The 14,923-nt window shown below is 46.9% G+C and overlaps 1 protein-coding gene across 2 annotated transcripts in view; it reads right to left on the bottom strand.

Moving 5' to 3' along the window:
* Gtf3c1 (general transcription factor IIIC subunit 1) overlaps nt 1-14,923 on the bottom strand; it is a 67,590-nt gene that overhangs the window by 41,574 nt on the left and 11,093 nt on the right. For both annotated transcript variants that reach the window (XM_060366864.1, XM_060366865.1), the window contains exons 5-6: nt 13,695-13,791; nt 10,333-10,456 (exon numbers count right to left, since the gene is read on the bottom strand). In XM_060366864.1, the coding sequence (XP_060222847.1) occupies nt 10,333-10,456; nt 13,695-13,791 (221 nt within the window). The remainder of the gene's footprint in view (nt 1-10,332; nt 10,457-13,694; nt 13,792-14,923) is intronic.

Below are 14,923 nucleotides of genomic sequence, written 5' to 3'. Positions count from 1 at the left end.
GGGTTCAGTTCCCAGCACTCACAGGTTTGCTTTAGAGAACTCATAACCACTTATATCCAGCTCCAAATGCAGGGGATCCAGTGATCTCTTCTAGCCTCCAGGGCACTCACACATATATGGCACTTCCTCACACAGACACATACACAAGAGTAAAATGAAAATTAATATAAATAAATTAAATATAAAGTTAGAAAAAACCAAAAATACCAACTACTCTTAAAGACAAGACTATCGTGCCTTATTAACAAATTTAGAACAGAAAAAAAAAAAATACATGCTAAGGAGCAGGGAGATGGCCTGCTAGCTTGCCAGAGTAGCTGGAGGACATGGCCTATCATCCTGAAGAGTCTTTCAGGGCTCACATATGGGATTTGCTGAAGAAATGAATAATTTTTCCTTTAAAGCCAACAAGAGGTCCTTCTGGTGGCTCTGAGGGTGGAAAATGTTTATAAAAATAACTCAAAGAGGCCAAGGCAAACAGGACTAACAGGTCTGAGCTACCACCCTTTATATTAGCTCCAGTGATAAACACAGACCTGGTGGGGCCCAGCTGCAGCACAAGCTATAGTCTATGCAGGTCTGGACTCTGAGGGACACTTGCATCTACCTTCAGATAGCCTACAGCAGCCTAGCACACCAAGGAAAAACCCACAACAAAGATGGGAAACCATGAAGATGACATGTGCCAGCTCACTGGTCCTAATGACTCCAAGAATCATTTCACAATAAGGGAACTGAAGGATGGAAGGGTTAGGTCACCAGCTCAAGCTCCCAACAGTTTGTCAGTGACAGGGGCAAGTTACTCTGTCAGATTTCCTCAAGTGAAAAAAGGAGTGAGTGGGGCAAATGCCATGCAAATTCAGTGTGCCACGTGCCCCACTGAACGACCTCTGGGAATTTATCAAGAAGCCCTAGGACAAGTGGAGGAGGTGTTAGCTTTATGCAGAGGGGCCTGACCAGACCACAAGGAATGAGGGTGGTGGATGATGACAACCTGATAGGTGGGAAGCCACCTCTGCCCGCTTTACCTCTTTGGTTAAGTGATATGTTCTCTCTGTGCCTCAGTTTCCTCAGCTGTAAAATGGAGACAAGAATAACATCAGAGTGAGCCAGATGGCTCAGTGAATAGAGGTGCTTGTATGCAGGCCTGATGATTTGAGCTCAATTTTTAGATTTTCTGTTCCAATGGGATAGATGATCTCAAGTCCAGGACCATTCTGACTTCACTAGCAAGGCTTTTTCTCAAAGAAAAAGATAAAGTCTTTCTAATAGATCTTGAAGATGGTACCTTCTCTCTTTACTATTACCCTTGCTGCTGCCTTTAAGAACACAGCTGCTGAGGACCAAACATTACCCCCAGCTGCTGGATTATTGGGACGTTCATTTCAATCAGATTCCACATTTATTCTGTACCATGTCCAAAGCAGACACAAACCAGGCAGGCTTCCTCTGATGTAAAGAGACACAGGTAAGGCTGGGCAAGGCAGCTGGAGGACACTGGGCTTGCTGTGACTCAGCCCAGGTTGGCAGTCTGGTTTTGCCTTCCTAAGGGAAGCCCTTTTCATCTCTGGGCCTCAAGTTCCTCATCCAACAAGGAGAGCTAACTCTAAATGCATCTTGGATGGACTGAGCAAGGACAGGCACAGTGGTTCACCCATTCCTGACACATCAAGTGCGGCATGCATGCTCTCTGGCTGGGGGACTGCGGGACTCTGCTCTGCAGGGCATGCCACACTTCCCAGGGCTCTATCTCCAGCACACCTGGGGAGCCTGAGGGTGAGCTAGAAGGTAGAGTGGAACAGATGTCTGTCCAGCTCACGGGACAGTAAAGGATGAATATGACAGCCTGGCCATGGAGGACAGGTACTCTAGGCAGAGAGATGGGGCAAAGAAAGGGAGCAAAGATGGGCTGAACAGCAAGGTACGCTGAAGAAAGAATGTCTGTATGGCAGGCAAGTGATACTGCGTTCGCTTTGTAGGCAGGTGGTTTGTGGCTGTGGTGAATATGGCCAGTGGCTTGAGGGGAGGCTTGCAAGGAGTCAGATCTGCAGATGCCGGGGCCCTGGTGGCTCTTCTCAGCACAGGCCCAGGCTCAGGCCCATAAACTTCCCTTTCCTCGTAAGTCCCACTCAATCTCTGAACAGTGGTAGCGTAAGGGACTGAGACTAACCCCTGCAGACCCCTGTCATATATTCTTTGCTCAAATCCCTGCACCAGCACTCTCTCTCCTGATGATCTGAGCAGTGAGCCGTGTTCCCCATGGTCTTGGCAATGCAATGAAGAAAAAAAAAAAAAAAAAAAAAAACCAAAGGTTAGGAGGAGCAGGGAAAATGTACAACAGTGCCCAGCATTTTAACTGGGTGTTCCTTCCCTGGCATGACTGACCCTCAAGTGAGACAATAGTATTGTCTTGCCTGTTTTTCCTCTTTTTAAAGCCTAGGACAAGACCACAGACAGGTCTTTCTTACTGCACAAAGAGACAAGAATACTGATACCAACACACACACAGGGGCTTAACAAAGGTTTAGAAACTATCACTGTTTTGGAGCTATAGTTCCAGTCATCATCAAATAGCACCTCCCAAATACTTGATCTGGGTCAACACCTGGCACAATTAGGTCCCTTCGGTCCTGAAGTATAAGAAGCTGTGGGAAAGGTTGCTGGAGCTGCAGTGCTGAACAGAACAGCACCAGAAAGCCTGTGAGGACCAGTGCCCGGCACCGCTTGGGAAGCTAGCATGACTTGGCTGAGACGTGTTGCAGCCATGCCCCTAGCCCCTACTTTTCCCGTTACCAGGCTGGCCATCATATATAGGCAACCATGAGTCATCCAGGCTCCACCCTAAGCAATCAGCTGGATACACCCTAGGAAGGCACAGGGGAAATCCCACCAGTCCCGTCCTTCCACACCCTGGCAGCCACTGGTCCAGAGTGTGCTGCCTGCCACCATCACTGCTGACCCCGTCCACCAAAGGTAGGACATTCATGTGAATTTCTGCCGACAGCTGCCACCCCTAGAAAAGGGAAAAGGGCTGCTCCAAGAGATACCACCCTTTCCCCTGTGTGAGTGACTCAAGCAGGTATTGATACCCTGGTAAACCTTATCCCTTAGCTGAGTTTTTCCTTTAATAGTTTCTGCCATCGTCTTGCTCCTTTTATGTGCATTAATTATTGATAGTAATTAGTTTTCATTCTTATAGCTGGTGTCCTTTAATCACTTTCATCATGTTTTTTAAACTGCGTATTGTTTTAACTGTTTTCATCATCTTAAAAACACACCACTAAAGTTCTAAGGCTTCTGAAATCTGTGACAACTCTGACCCTTTGTTTTTATGCCTTTGCTCACCCTTTTTCCCTGGGTCTTTTAGACTTTATTCTTTTCTACTCTTCTTGGTTTTGACTCTCTTTTAGGCCTGTACAGTTATTTTACTGCACTTTTGTTATTCATTATATGACTCATTTCTCTCCTAGGTTGTATACTTTAATCCTCCTATAATTTTTGAACGTTCCCTTAATAGTCATCATTTACTTTGATGTACCTTGTTACATATCTTGGATTAGTTTTTATTTTTAATTTAACAGCTTGACTGACATTTTTTTCATATCCATCTTTTCAGTGGGTACAAATCACAACCTATACATTTACTACCAGCCAGATTCTTATCACCTCCATTCCTCTACCCATGCTGTTCCCTAAACATTCACAATTCTCTTCCAGATGTTCCCACTGAACTTTCCTACAGGTGCAGTCACATGACAATGCCACTGTGGTGGCCATTCTTTCTTCGCCTGTCTTAGCATGAACCAGCTGAGCCACCTCACAGGGGCCTCTTGTAGGCTGTTGATCTGCTTTGCTGACCTGCACGTCCTCTGGGCCCTGTCTGCCACACTGTCTGGTTCCTGCTGCTGTGCAGCAGGGTATGGAGGCAGAATGTGAGTTCTACTTCACCCTTTTCCCCAGGACCGTTTAGCTTTCTGGGTTCCCTGCACTTAGTATGGATTTTAGAATTGGACCCTCAGCTCCCACAGGTCTGGAATCAGACATGGACTGTGCTGAGTCACATTTGTTTGGGGAGACTTTTCATAATGTTGCCCAGCTTGATCCACTTCTGTTTACATAGATCTTGAATTGAAGCAGTTTTATGGTTTTCACAGTAATTGATCTACACATATTCTGTTAAATTTGTTCCAAGTTACTGCAAACGGAATTGCTTTCTCGGCTCAACTGTTAGATCTTCACTTTAACTATAAAAACTCAAAGGCGGGGATGCATACTGAAATTAGTGTCTGAAGGACATCGGCTCTGGAGGGGAACTCAGTCCCAGTCCCCTTCAGAACTGGATTTGAGCTGACTGCCTCAGTCATCAGCCAGCACGCAGAGGCGTTCCACCAAGTGTTTCCAACTGGGATCTTGTTGGAAGGAGTTGACAAATTCGCTTCTCTTTCCTTCTTTTTCTCAGCACAATTTAATAAACACACAGTGGCTAGAGAATACTTGAGGAAAATAATTAAAATTTGTAAATCAGAGCAGTTCAGGGCAACTGCTTTCATTACAAAGCTTATTTTGCTTTTGCCAAATTGATATGGCAAAGTGTGAGTACAAAATATGCCTAAATCAAAACTCTGTTTAAGGGGTTTGAAAACAATTCTTATATACTCAGGCATACCTGTAAATTCACATGAAGTAATACATCATCTTTATTTATTATTTAAGCCTCTATTCCATAATGCAGTGAAAGAAACATTTTATGCTAATTAAAAACAGAACTGACAGAGCTCAAGGCAGAAACCCTTGAAAACTGTTTCAGCTTGTTTCCTGCATAAGAAAAGCAACTGAAGTGGCACCTGATTAAATTACACTACAAGCACTCACTTGGCTCCAAGCTGATTCTGCCCAAGCACTGAGGACACAAAGCATGCAAAGGGTGTGGCCAACTCCTCACAGGGCTCAGGACCCAGCACAAGGTCACTCAGGGCCATGAGACAAAGGGAAGAGCTGGAGGAGTCCAGGTTGCAAACGCAAGCAACAAGGATGGGAGATTGTGTTGGTAAAGGGGCTACCATGGCTAAGAACATCAGCGATTAGATGGGCCTGATGCGCACATGATAGTCTAAACAGTCTAAACGTCCTGACTGGTTAGCTTGGCAGGGTTTCTCTGTGTAGCTTTGCTGTCCTGGACTAGCTTTGGATATCAGGCTGGTCTCACACTCACTGGGATCTGCCTGCCTCTGCCTCCCGGAGTGGATGGCTGGGTGCCACCTCTTTATCACTAACTGCATTGAGTCATTCCCATTCTGGGAAGTCCTGTCCTCCCAGGCCAGGCTTAAGGTGGTACCCTGTGCACAGACACATCTTGAAGGTGATGACAGAACAAAAGGGAAACAGACTGTGTATTATGTAGGAGAAGGCCGGTGTCACTGGTGAGTGAGGAGGTGGGCCCATGTCAATTACCATGAAGAAAATGTAATACTGTTTACTTCTTTGCACTCAAGACTTCCCAGGTTATAAATAAATAAATAAATAAATAAATAAAGCCGTGTTTTAAATTCCAGAAACACACTCAATGAAAACAAATGCTGCAGATTAAACAAAACACACCTCTAGCCAGTTGTGGTGTTGGATGCCCTTAATTCCAGTACTTTTAGATCTTGATGAGCTTTAGGCCAGCCCTGGGCTATACAGTAAAACTGTCTCAAACAAAACAAAGCCCCTGTCTTGACCTACACTACATGCCAGGAGCCTGCGGACCTACTCCGAGCACACCACCCTGAGTGAGCACCACAGTACCTTAGGAGGTGCTATCACGCCTATGAACCAGCTGGGGAAGCTGAGACAGAGAGGTCAAGGAACATCCTGAAGGTAGTCCTGACAGGAAGTCGTAAGCTAGGATAGCTGTTAGTGTCAAGTGGTTATTTAAATTTGCAGGAACCTCCCCTCAAGTCTGGAAGAAAACTCTGGCCACAGTGGCCTACACAGCAATACAGATTCTTTCTTAGTGGCTCCTCACAGAAGAACAAATTATTGGAGCCTGTTATTTTTAGCACCTTGCTTCTAATGGCCCAGAACACGAAAATGTACCTCTGTGCTCCTAAGCCCTCCCACTCTGCATCTGTCATATCTTGTCAGGGCTCCCCTTTACCTGTCTGGGCTTCCTAGGCCTCATGGTCCCCTGTGTCTTGGTCTATTCTGTCACTCGACAGTTCCTAGGAAAGAGGAAACATGTTCGAATGTGGACTACATGAACTAGTCTCCTCCTGTCCTCATTCATGGCAAAACTAAAGAAAGGACTCTAGGTTAGTGCTCCAATTCCTTCAGAATTAAAAACAAAACAAAACAAAACATTGTGTGCATGTGGGGGGAGGGGTTCAGGCGTTTGTGTGCAATGGTGTACATGTGGAGGTCAGAGGACAATGTTTTGGAGGTTGGTTCTCTGTCCCCCCCACCCCACCCCCAGAGACAGGGTTTCTCTGTGTAATAGCCCTGGCTGACCTGGCTTACAGAACAAGCTGAGATCCACTTGCCTCTGCCTCTGGCGTGCTGGGACTAAAGGAGTGTGCCACCACCACCCACTTCTCCTTCCTTCTGAGATAGAGTTTCTGGTTACTTTTGTGGCTGCACTTCGTACGGCGCTGCCATGATTGTGAGCTTCAAACAAATTCGGCCTGCCTTCCATTCTACTGTGGGAGTGATGTGCCTAGGAGTACCAGCCACATCATCTAGCTTTCTGATGAGGGTTCTGGGGATCAACTTCAAGTTTTCGGGTGTGGTGGTTTTAGTGAGGAATGTCCCTTATAGTCCCAGCCATTTGAATACTTGGTCCCCAGTCAGGAGTACTGTGGAAGGTTTCAGCCACGCAGCCTTTCTGGAGGAAGTATGAGAGCAAAAAGCTTTACTGACTTCTAATTTGCCCTCTCTGCTTTATGCTCATGGTTGAGATATGAGCACTCAGGTTCCTGTTCCTGCCACTATCCTTATTACATGCTGCCATGCCTCCTGGAACCAAAAGCCAAAAGAAACCCTTCCTTCTGTAGGTTGCCTTGATCATGGTGTTTCATCACAGCAAAGTAACACCCCAGGGATGCTTGCTGGTGTTTTCACCCACTGGGCCATCCTGCTAGCCCCTCCCTGCAGAATGCTGACAGCTCTGACCCTGCTTTAGTCCACTGGGAAGCCCAGGGTTTCCTGGAGAAGTCTTGCAGTGTTGGATCTTATTGTGGATTTATGTTCACTATATTAGAAACATGGCGGTTTCTTTTCATCTAGAAGCCTATGTCATTTGGATGTCAAAAAGTTCCAATTCATTTTTAAGTTTTCCCCACCCCAATCTTCTTGCATGGTTCTCTGTGCTATGGTTTGGAAAAGTGTCCCCAAAGGACTACTGTTAAGGGCCTAGCTGTCAGTCTGTGCTGCTACAGGGTGACAGAACCATTAAGAGGTAGGGCCAAGTGGGAGAAAGTTGGTTACCGGCAGCTCAGCAGCGCCCCCTTTCAGGAGACATGTGACTCCACTCCCTCCTTGGCCCGGCCCCTTTCTAGCTTCAACTTAGCACTGCATTTTCTTTCTTGAGAGCTTACTGTGCACTTTTCTCTTAACTCTCTCTTATTCCACTGAACTACTGATAACCTCTTTCCTTTCTTTTTTCCTTCCTCAGAGCTCCTGACTGTGCTTTCATGAACACAGTATCTGCTCTGCTCTGAGAACTGAGTTTTCTTCTAATCATTGAAACCATTGAAGGTTTCTGTTTCCCTGGATTCTATTAGGCTTCATTTTCCTCAACAATGTGGTTGCTTCAGGATGCTGCCTGGATATCAGGATTTCAGAAAGACATGAGAAGGGAAAAGCTTCATCACCTGTGTTTCAGTAAGGGTCAGTTGCCAAGTGTGTTAGGAAAGTGATGAGCTGTTTTCTTTGGCTAGAAAACTCCAGCATTCAGCATGTAGAGGACTTTGCTCTTCAACTGGTTACTTTCTGCAGTACAGGCGTCTCCAGTCCCAGGCCTAGGGATTCTAAGTCTGGCTGTCAGTGTTTGAGGGGCTGGATAGTTCTAAGAGCTGATGCTCCCTTTTAGAAAGGCACTGAAGGCTTTGGAGTGCAGCTCAGTGGTACAGGGCTTGCCTTCCTCAGATGAGCTCCATGTCCTATCTCCAGTCCCTCTGCTGTTTCAGAGGCTGTGGCTGGAGATCCTGAACCCTGCCTTAATCAGCATAGACAAGAACTCCCGTTCCACATTCCTTTCCTCTGGTCTTGCCTGCAGCATGTGGCTGTGGAAGTAAGTAGTAAGAGTCTAGGAAACCATGGTAGAACATCATCAAATGAGAGGACTCAGGAGACAGCCAGAGGAACCAGCAGCTGTTAGGAATCACACCTCCTGATAATCACACGTCCTCCACCGGCACTCCACTTTGTCCCAGGCCTGTTCTCACGCCCACACATGCAGAAACCCTGTTGGCTCCTGACATATGGGATACAGGAGAAAAGCGAGGTGTAATGCTTCTCCCACAGACTGTCGGCCCCTCCAATCTCAGCCCCATCTGTATGTTCTTTCAAAGGCACCTGGAATCTTTGATTTCCTAGCTTATTTCCAGTTAGGAGGTGCAGCTTGTAGCTGCCACCCATTTCGCTTTCCCAGTCTGCTCTCCTGTTAGTACATCTCCAGCAGTTTTGAGCACCAAGTCTGGCTGAGAGCCCCTGCATGTCTGCTGCCCCGTTCTTTGTATTTCTTGGTTACTCTTGCTATGTCCCTATCATAATTTGGTAGCATTTGGGCTGACTGCAGAGAAAAACATTTATCTTCCAACCGTCCTAACTTGCTGAAAGCTCCAACTGTCATTTTATAAAGATTTGGTCAAGCAAGAGACAAACAGCATGGGACAAGAATAAAAACTAGAGAAAATAAAGGCCTAAATAAGGGAGGTTGCTAAGGTGTTATAAGCCCCCGTCCTTGTGGAAGGGCATTTTGTGAATTTTTATATGTATGGGTGTTTTGCCGGCATGTGTACCTGTGCACCATGGGCATGCAATGCTCTCAGACACCAGAAGGCATCAGATTTCTTTGGTCTGAAGTCACAGATGGTCGTGAGCCCCCAGTTGGGGGTCCACTGGAGGAGCAGCTGGTCCTCTTAACCATTGAGCCATCTCTCCAGCCTCCAGCTTAAGCTTCTTTACCACTGAGCCATCTCTCCAGCCTCTAGCTTAAGCTTCTTTACAGCCCACACCAGTCGAATACTGACTGCTCAACATGTGTGTGTGTGTGTCTGTAGGTCAGAAGTTGATATTAGTCCTATGTCAATTGCTTTCTACCTTCATTTTTTTTTTTTTTTTTGCAACTGGGTCTGTCACTGAACCTACAGCTCACCAATTAGGCTAAGCTAGTGGGCCAGCAAGCATCAGGGATCCACTTATTTTCACTCACAATCCCCAGGCACACTACACCAAGATTATAGGCGCATTCCAGCACACGGGGTTCTAAGGGACCTGAACTCAGATTTTAGCTTGTTTAGCAAACTCAACCCACTGAGCATCTGAGCTTTCTTACATGTAAGATGTTGATACTGTGATCACGCTTGTAGGGCTGCAGGAGGTCATGAAGTGCAGAGCAGGCAGTCATGTGTGCTTCACACACAGCAGTGGTATCAGAGTCATAAAGAAGTTAAAAACCTCTATTGCTTAGTGACCTTTTGCTGTGAAAGGGTAATGGTTGTTGTGCATTAGTGGGAAAACCACAGCATAGTGACATACAGTCCTTAATGCTTGATAATCAACTACTATGTTACTGGTGTACACAGTACTATGATAATTTAGAACATATTATTCCTACTTGAAGAAAATGTTCATTATTATAAGCAGTATGCCTGTATATCCATCCAACCTTGTACACTTTTGTGCTGACTATCTCTTGATTACATCAGGAGGCTACACGGACTGTCTGACCCTCACTATCATGTGTGAGTACATGCTGTGCTGTTCACACTGGGAACATATTCTCATGGTTATATGACATGACTGTTCTTCAAACAGGGCTGGATAACCAACTCAGTGGTAGAGCCATTGACCCCAGAATGCACAACACTATGGCTTCAGTCCCTAGTACCAAAAAACAGAATGAATGAAGGAATGAAGAAGGGACTGGTAAAGGAGGGAAGACTGCTGGAGGGCACGCTTGCAGAGGTGTTGGCTAGAAGGCAGGGCAGCTACAGGTCAGAACCTTTTTAGATGGAAGGCACTGAACATTAAGGAACTGAAAGAACAGCGTAATCTTCATACTTCAAGGCAGATGTGACCAGACAAAATGACAGCAGGGAAAGCCAGTAGGCCACAAGGCTCTGCTCTTACCTTTCTTAGTCTTACAGGGACCACACTCAGGGTGAATCTCCTGTAAGGGAAGGGACACCACCTTGGCCAGCCCAGCATTCAACATGTACTGGTACAGACGCTTGAATGTCCTTTCACATAGCCCCTGCAAAACACAAGCCCACAGGGACTGCTAAGTTTCAGTACTGGGGAATCCCAGCACTGCAGAAACAGCAGAGTTCAAGATGGAATTACCAACTGACAGTAACTGAAGAATTGCCACAGGTACTAATGAGACTGCCAAACTGCACTCAGGAAACTGAAAAAGGTCTGGAAGAGTACAGAAATCACCCTGCTGTGAATGAATATAAGAGGGAGAAGAGATGTGCTTTAGAGGCCCTGGAGGGTAGACAGGGTGGGGTGAGACAGGTGGGAGCAGAGCTAAGAGGAGACTTTCCACAAGACACTTTTCCATTCTGTTTTTTTAAAATCCAAGTGTGTGTATGAATTACTAACAAATAGGCCCCTCAAAGCCAGTGTGTGGGGGGTGGGGTGGGGGTGGAGAGAGAATTTAAAGTTAACTAAGGAGTCAGAGAGATGGTTTAGTGGGAAAGGTACTCGCCACCAAGCCAGAGGACCTGAGTTCCATCCCAGTACCCCAGCAAGTTGTCATTTGACACAGATTCTCAAGCACGAGCCAGAGAGAGGTGACCAAACAGCTCTGTTCCCAGCAGGCATGTGGTCCCAAGGTTCTGTAGGTCTACACTCCCTGGCAGACCCTTGCATAGCGCAACTGAAAGTCAGCTGCTGTCTGTTGTCTGTCACATGTGTGGCACTTCTCTCTGACGGCTACCAACAACAAAGTTTTAAAATCTATACTACATCAACTGTTGTTACCACCTGGCTTTATTACCCATGGCAAGCAAGGTATGAAAAGGTGAAGAGAAGGCACTCATGATTCAGTGGTGCTCTTGAGTCTTGGGGTCTGCCTGGTACACTGGGACAGAGATAGCTAATGTCTATGGGTCTCAGCACACATCTGCAGCCCACTCAAAGGAGCCAGTACTTTCACCACTGGGCTACAGAACATATGGTTATCCAAGAAATCCCGATGAGTCCCATCTGGCTCCTTCAAACACGCTGGTTTGTACGTAGTGCCTGTTGTTAATTTGGCTGAGCCTGTCAGCTAGAAAGAGCCTTTGGAAACTCATCCATCAAGCCCTAGCCCAAGCATATGGTGTTAGGCTCAGGACCATCCAGAATGAGGGAAGATGACATGGTCCTGCCTTCAGGGAAACTGCACATTTGGCCCAGCAGAGAGAACAGCAGGAGCCTTGCCAAGGACAGCACCCACGTCAGCTACAGGCTAATTTAGTGGGTTCTCCTTGGATTTCACTGGAGACTAGACACCCGCAGAGAACACCCAGAAGGCCTTTGTCCTCCAGAAATCTCAGCCTCCGGCTCACAGAGTGACCCTCCTCACCCACACTGTTCTTTCCTCCTATGCCCTTAGCTCAGAATACACGGCAGCCCTACACAAGCCTCTGAGCCCGCCCTTCTCACCAAAGGCCTGCTGTCACATTCCAGTCTACCTGAGTGCACGCTTCTCAGACCTAAAGCCTGAGTTACATCTTCAGACCTTATGTCAGTCCTCTCACATCCCAGCTGGGTCACCACTCACCACTGTCGAGTATCATCTTCAAAATACAACTCCAGTTCAAGGCCCAATGGTAGCCTACTGGCCAGAATCCAGCCAGTGTCCTTTTCTCAGTGCCTCATGCTGCCACTGTTTGCTTCTACCTGGGCTTCTCCAAGGGGCTACTGACACAGCCACTACCGGAGGCTAAAGTTTCCAGATTCCAGTCTAAGCCAAGGCCTCAAGACCTCCCTCATCTTCCCTCACCTTCATCTCCCACTATATCCAATCACTGCTGCCTCTAAAAGCCCTAGCTCTCCTGGGGAAAGTCCACTGTAAGCTGCTGTGAAGCTGTCCAAGCTGAATTGGGCCACATCTCCCATTGTGTGTTCATCCACTCACTCTCCCAACTACATGGCCTGGTGACAGTACCACTGGCCATCTTCACCCATTTCTGCTACTCTCAAGGCTGATCCAGGTCTGACTGAAACACTCACTGAGCCACATGCTCAAAGATGTTCTTGGAGCAGTGAGGCCACAGAGCTGACCCCAGCGAGACTAGCTGCTTCCTGTCCCCAAGGAAGGGGTACAAGTGTTCCAATCCCTAGAGAATACACTGGGACAAGAACATGAAAGTACAAAGAAGCAGACAGCTTTCCTTAGCTTGTAGCAATTTTCCTCACTTTAATGGAAGTCTCTGGACTTCTATGGAAGTCTCTTGACTTCTATGAAAGTCTCTTTTGATACCCCATTTTTTGATCAACTGAAACAGAGAAATACACTCCATTCCCAAACTGCAGGACATCTGGGATGGCGAAGGCATTAATTCTGCCAGCATCTGGAAGGCAACAGGAAGTGGAAGAACTTGGCAGGGCTGGTCCCTTCCAGATGGTTGCCATCATGAGCACCAGTGGGGCCAGTCCTGCCTCAGCTCTCAGACTTAAATTTCTATCTGAAATCTCAGGTGAAAAAACAAAGATGTCAGGCCAGTTTGTGGCCCCCGAGGAGACAGGGATGCAATGGCTCTCAGGATGGGAAGAGGCCCTCTCCCTGTAAATGATGAAATCAAAGTCTAGCATAGCACAGGTAACTCTTGATGAGTGTCCTTATAGATGTCATCAGAGAGGCCACTGAAGACCAACTGCTGCATGAAAAACCTGGATTCTGAGCAGCGGCATCCAGCTGCATGGCTGTACCTCCAGGGTGGTGTCTTCTCCATGTGTAATACTGGCTCTTGGCTAACGTTCCACTGAGAACCACCCCTGGCACCAGGCAGCAGGGCCACCACAAGCTTGCTTCCTCTCACACTCACCCCTTCACAGCTGATATTCCTGAGCCTGGGACACAGCAAGTCAGTAATTGTTTTTTCCTCCCTGCTACTTCGCCACTGCGAGTAAAATTACAAGTTTCATGATGAAAGAAAATCTAAATGTCAAAATTTACCATCCCACACAAACTCTGATGATGGGTCTGAGAGCAAACCCCAGAGGGAATGAAGTCAGTCAAGGGTAAGAACTTCAAAGAAAAATAGCATTTTCTCACTGTGCAAAAGAAAAGAAAGGCCAGGGCTGGGATATAGCTCAGTGGTAAAATGCTTAGCAGGCATGAAGTTTTAATGTTCAATTTGCAACACCACAAAAAGAAAGAAGAAAAGACCCTTTGCTGGGTTCTGGATGGGGCTGCAAGTCTTCAGTGCACCCCCCTTCTGAAGCTCCCCAGGCTGTGTGCAGCTGCAAGCTGCACACCAGGATCCCGCTAAAGGACTTACCAGTTCCTCCCTGAGCTTGCCCAGAGTCTCAATCTGGTTGCTCCGTGTGCTCAGCATCATAGACAGCTTCTCCATGAGGATGTCATACTTGCTCCTCCTGCAAAAGACACCGGCCAGTCAGCTACTAGTGTGACGACCAGCTCAACTTTACAGATGACAATTCAAGCCCAAAGTTATGGTGACAAGTGTACAAACTAGGGCAGAAACATCAACGTAACCATCTCTAAACTTCCTTACTTTGAGAACACCTGAGAGGTTTACAGGGGCTCTCAAGTTCCGCCCTGCGCGTCACTTGAAGAAGAGTGGGGGTTATTTCATGATGAGGGCCAGGCCCAGGACTTGGGAGCTTTACAGGGGCTCTCAAGTTCCGCCCTGCGCGTCACTTGAAGAAGAGTGGGGGTTATTTCATGATGAGGGCCAGGCCCAGGACTTGGGAGCTTTTTATATATGCTGCGCTCCCTTCACTCCATCAAGCCCTCTCATACTTCTGCTTCTGGCCTCCCTGGTGTGACTGACCTGATGTCCACAAATGTGAAGCTGGTGTGTGATGATAAGAGAATGGCTTCTAAGGAAGCCCATGCTCATGCAGCCTATGTCTGGGGAAGGGTTGGAGGAGAACAAGGAGACATTCTGCCAGTTCAGCTAGCCATGGGCAGTGTGGCTTGACTCCTCATGTGAAGGGAAGAGAAACCACATGTATGGCATCCTCAGTGAGGAAAGGAACAAAGAGGAGATGGGTTCCACACTTGTCTCTGGCACATGGGAAACAATGTCATGACCATTTTACACAGAGAAAATACTAGTTCAGAGGCACAGGGACTTTGCCCAACAAAGAGGCAAAGACTAAAACAGTGACGTTGGCTTACTCTGAGCAATTTCTCCTACCACTTGGCTGCCACCCTGTGCATTCTCTCCAACCTTTCTGCTATCATCATAGATTCTGCTAAACTATAGGCCACTGCTTGAGTGGGCTATTGTTGTTGATTTGTTTTTTTCAGACAGTCTCATTCTGCATTCCAAGCTGGACTCAAATTCAGGGTCTTCATGCCTCAGCCTCAGAAGTGCTGGAATGATAGGTATGTGTCACCACGTTAGGCCAGTCTCAAGTTTGGCAACATAGTTACATAACTAATGGACGGTGTAAACCATTAAAATGTAAAAAATATAAAACACGGTTCTCTCCAAACTTGCATTTTGAAAACACTGAGGGGTAGTAGAGTTGGCAGTGC

This window comes from Meriones unguiculatus, chromosome 14 (assembly GCF_030254825.1).
Source record: "Meriones unguiculatus strain TT.TT164.6M chromosome 14, Bangor_MerUng_6.1, whole genome shotgun sequence".
NCBI classification, from domain to species: domain Eukaryota; kingdom Metazoa; phylum Chordata; class Mammalia; order Rodentia; family Muridae; genus Meriones; species Meriones unguiculatus.
This window is presented reverse-complemented; position numbering and strand designations above follow the sequence as displayed.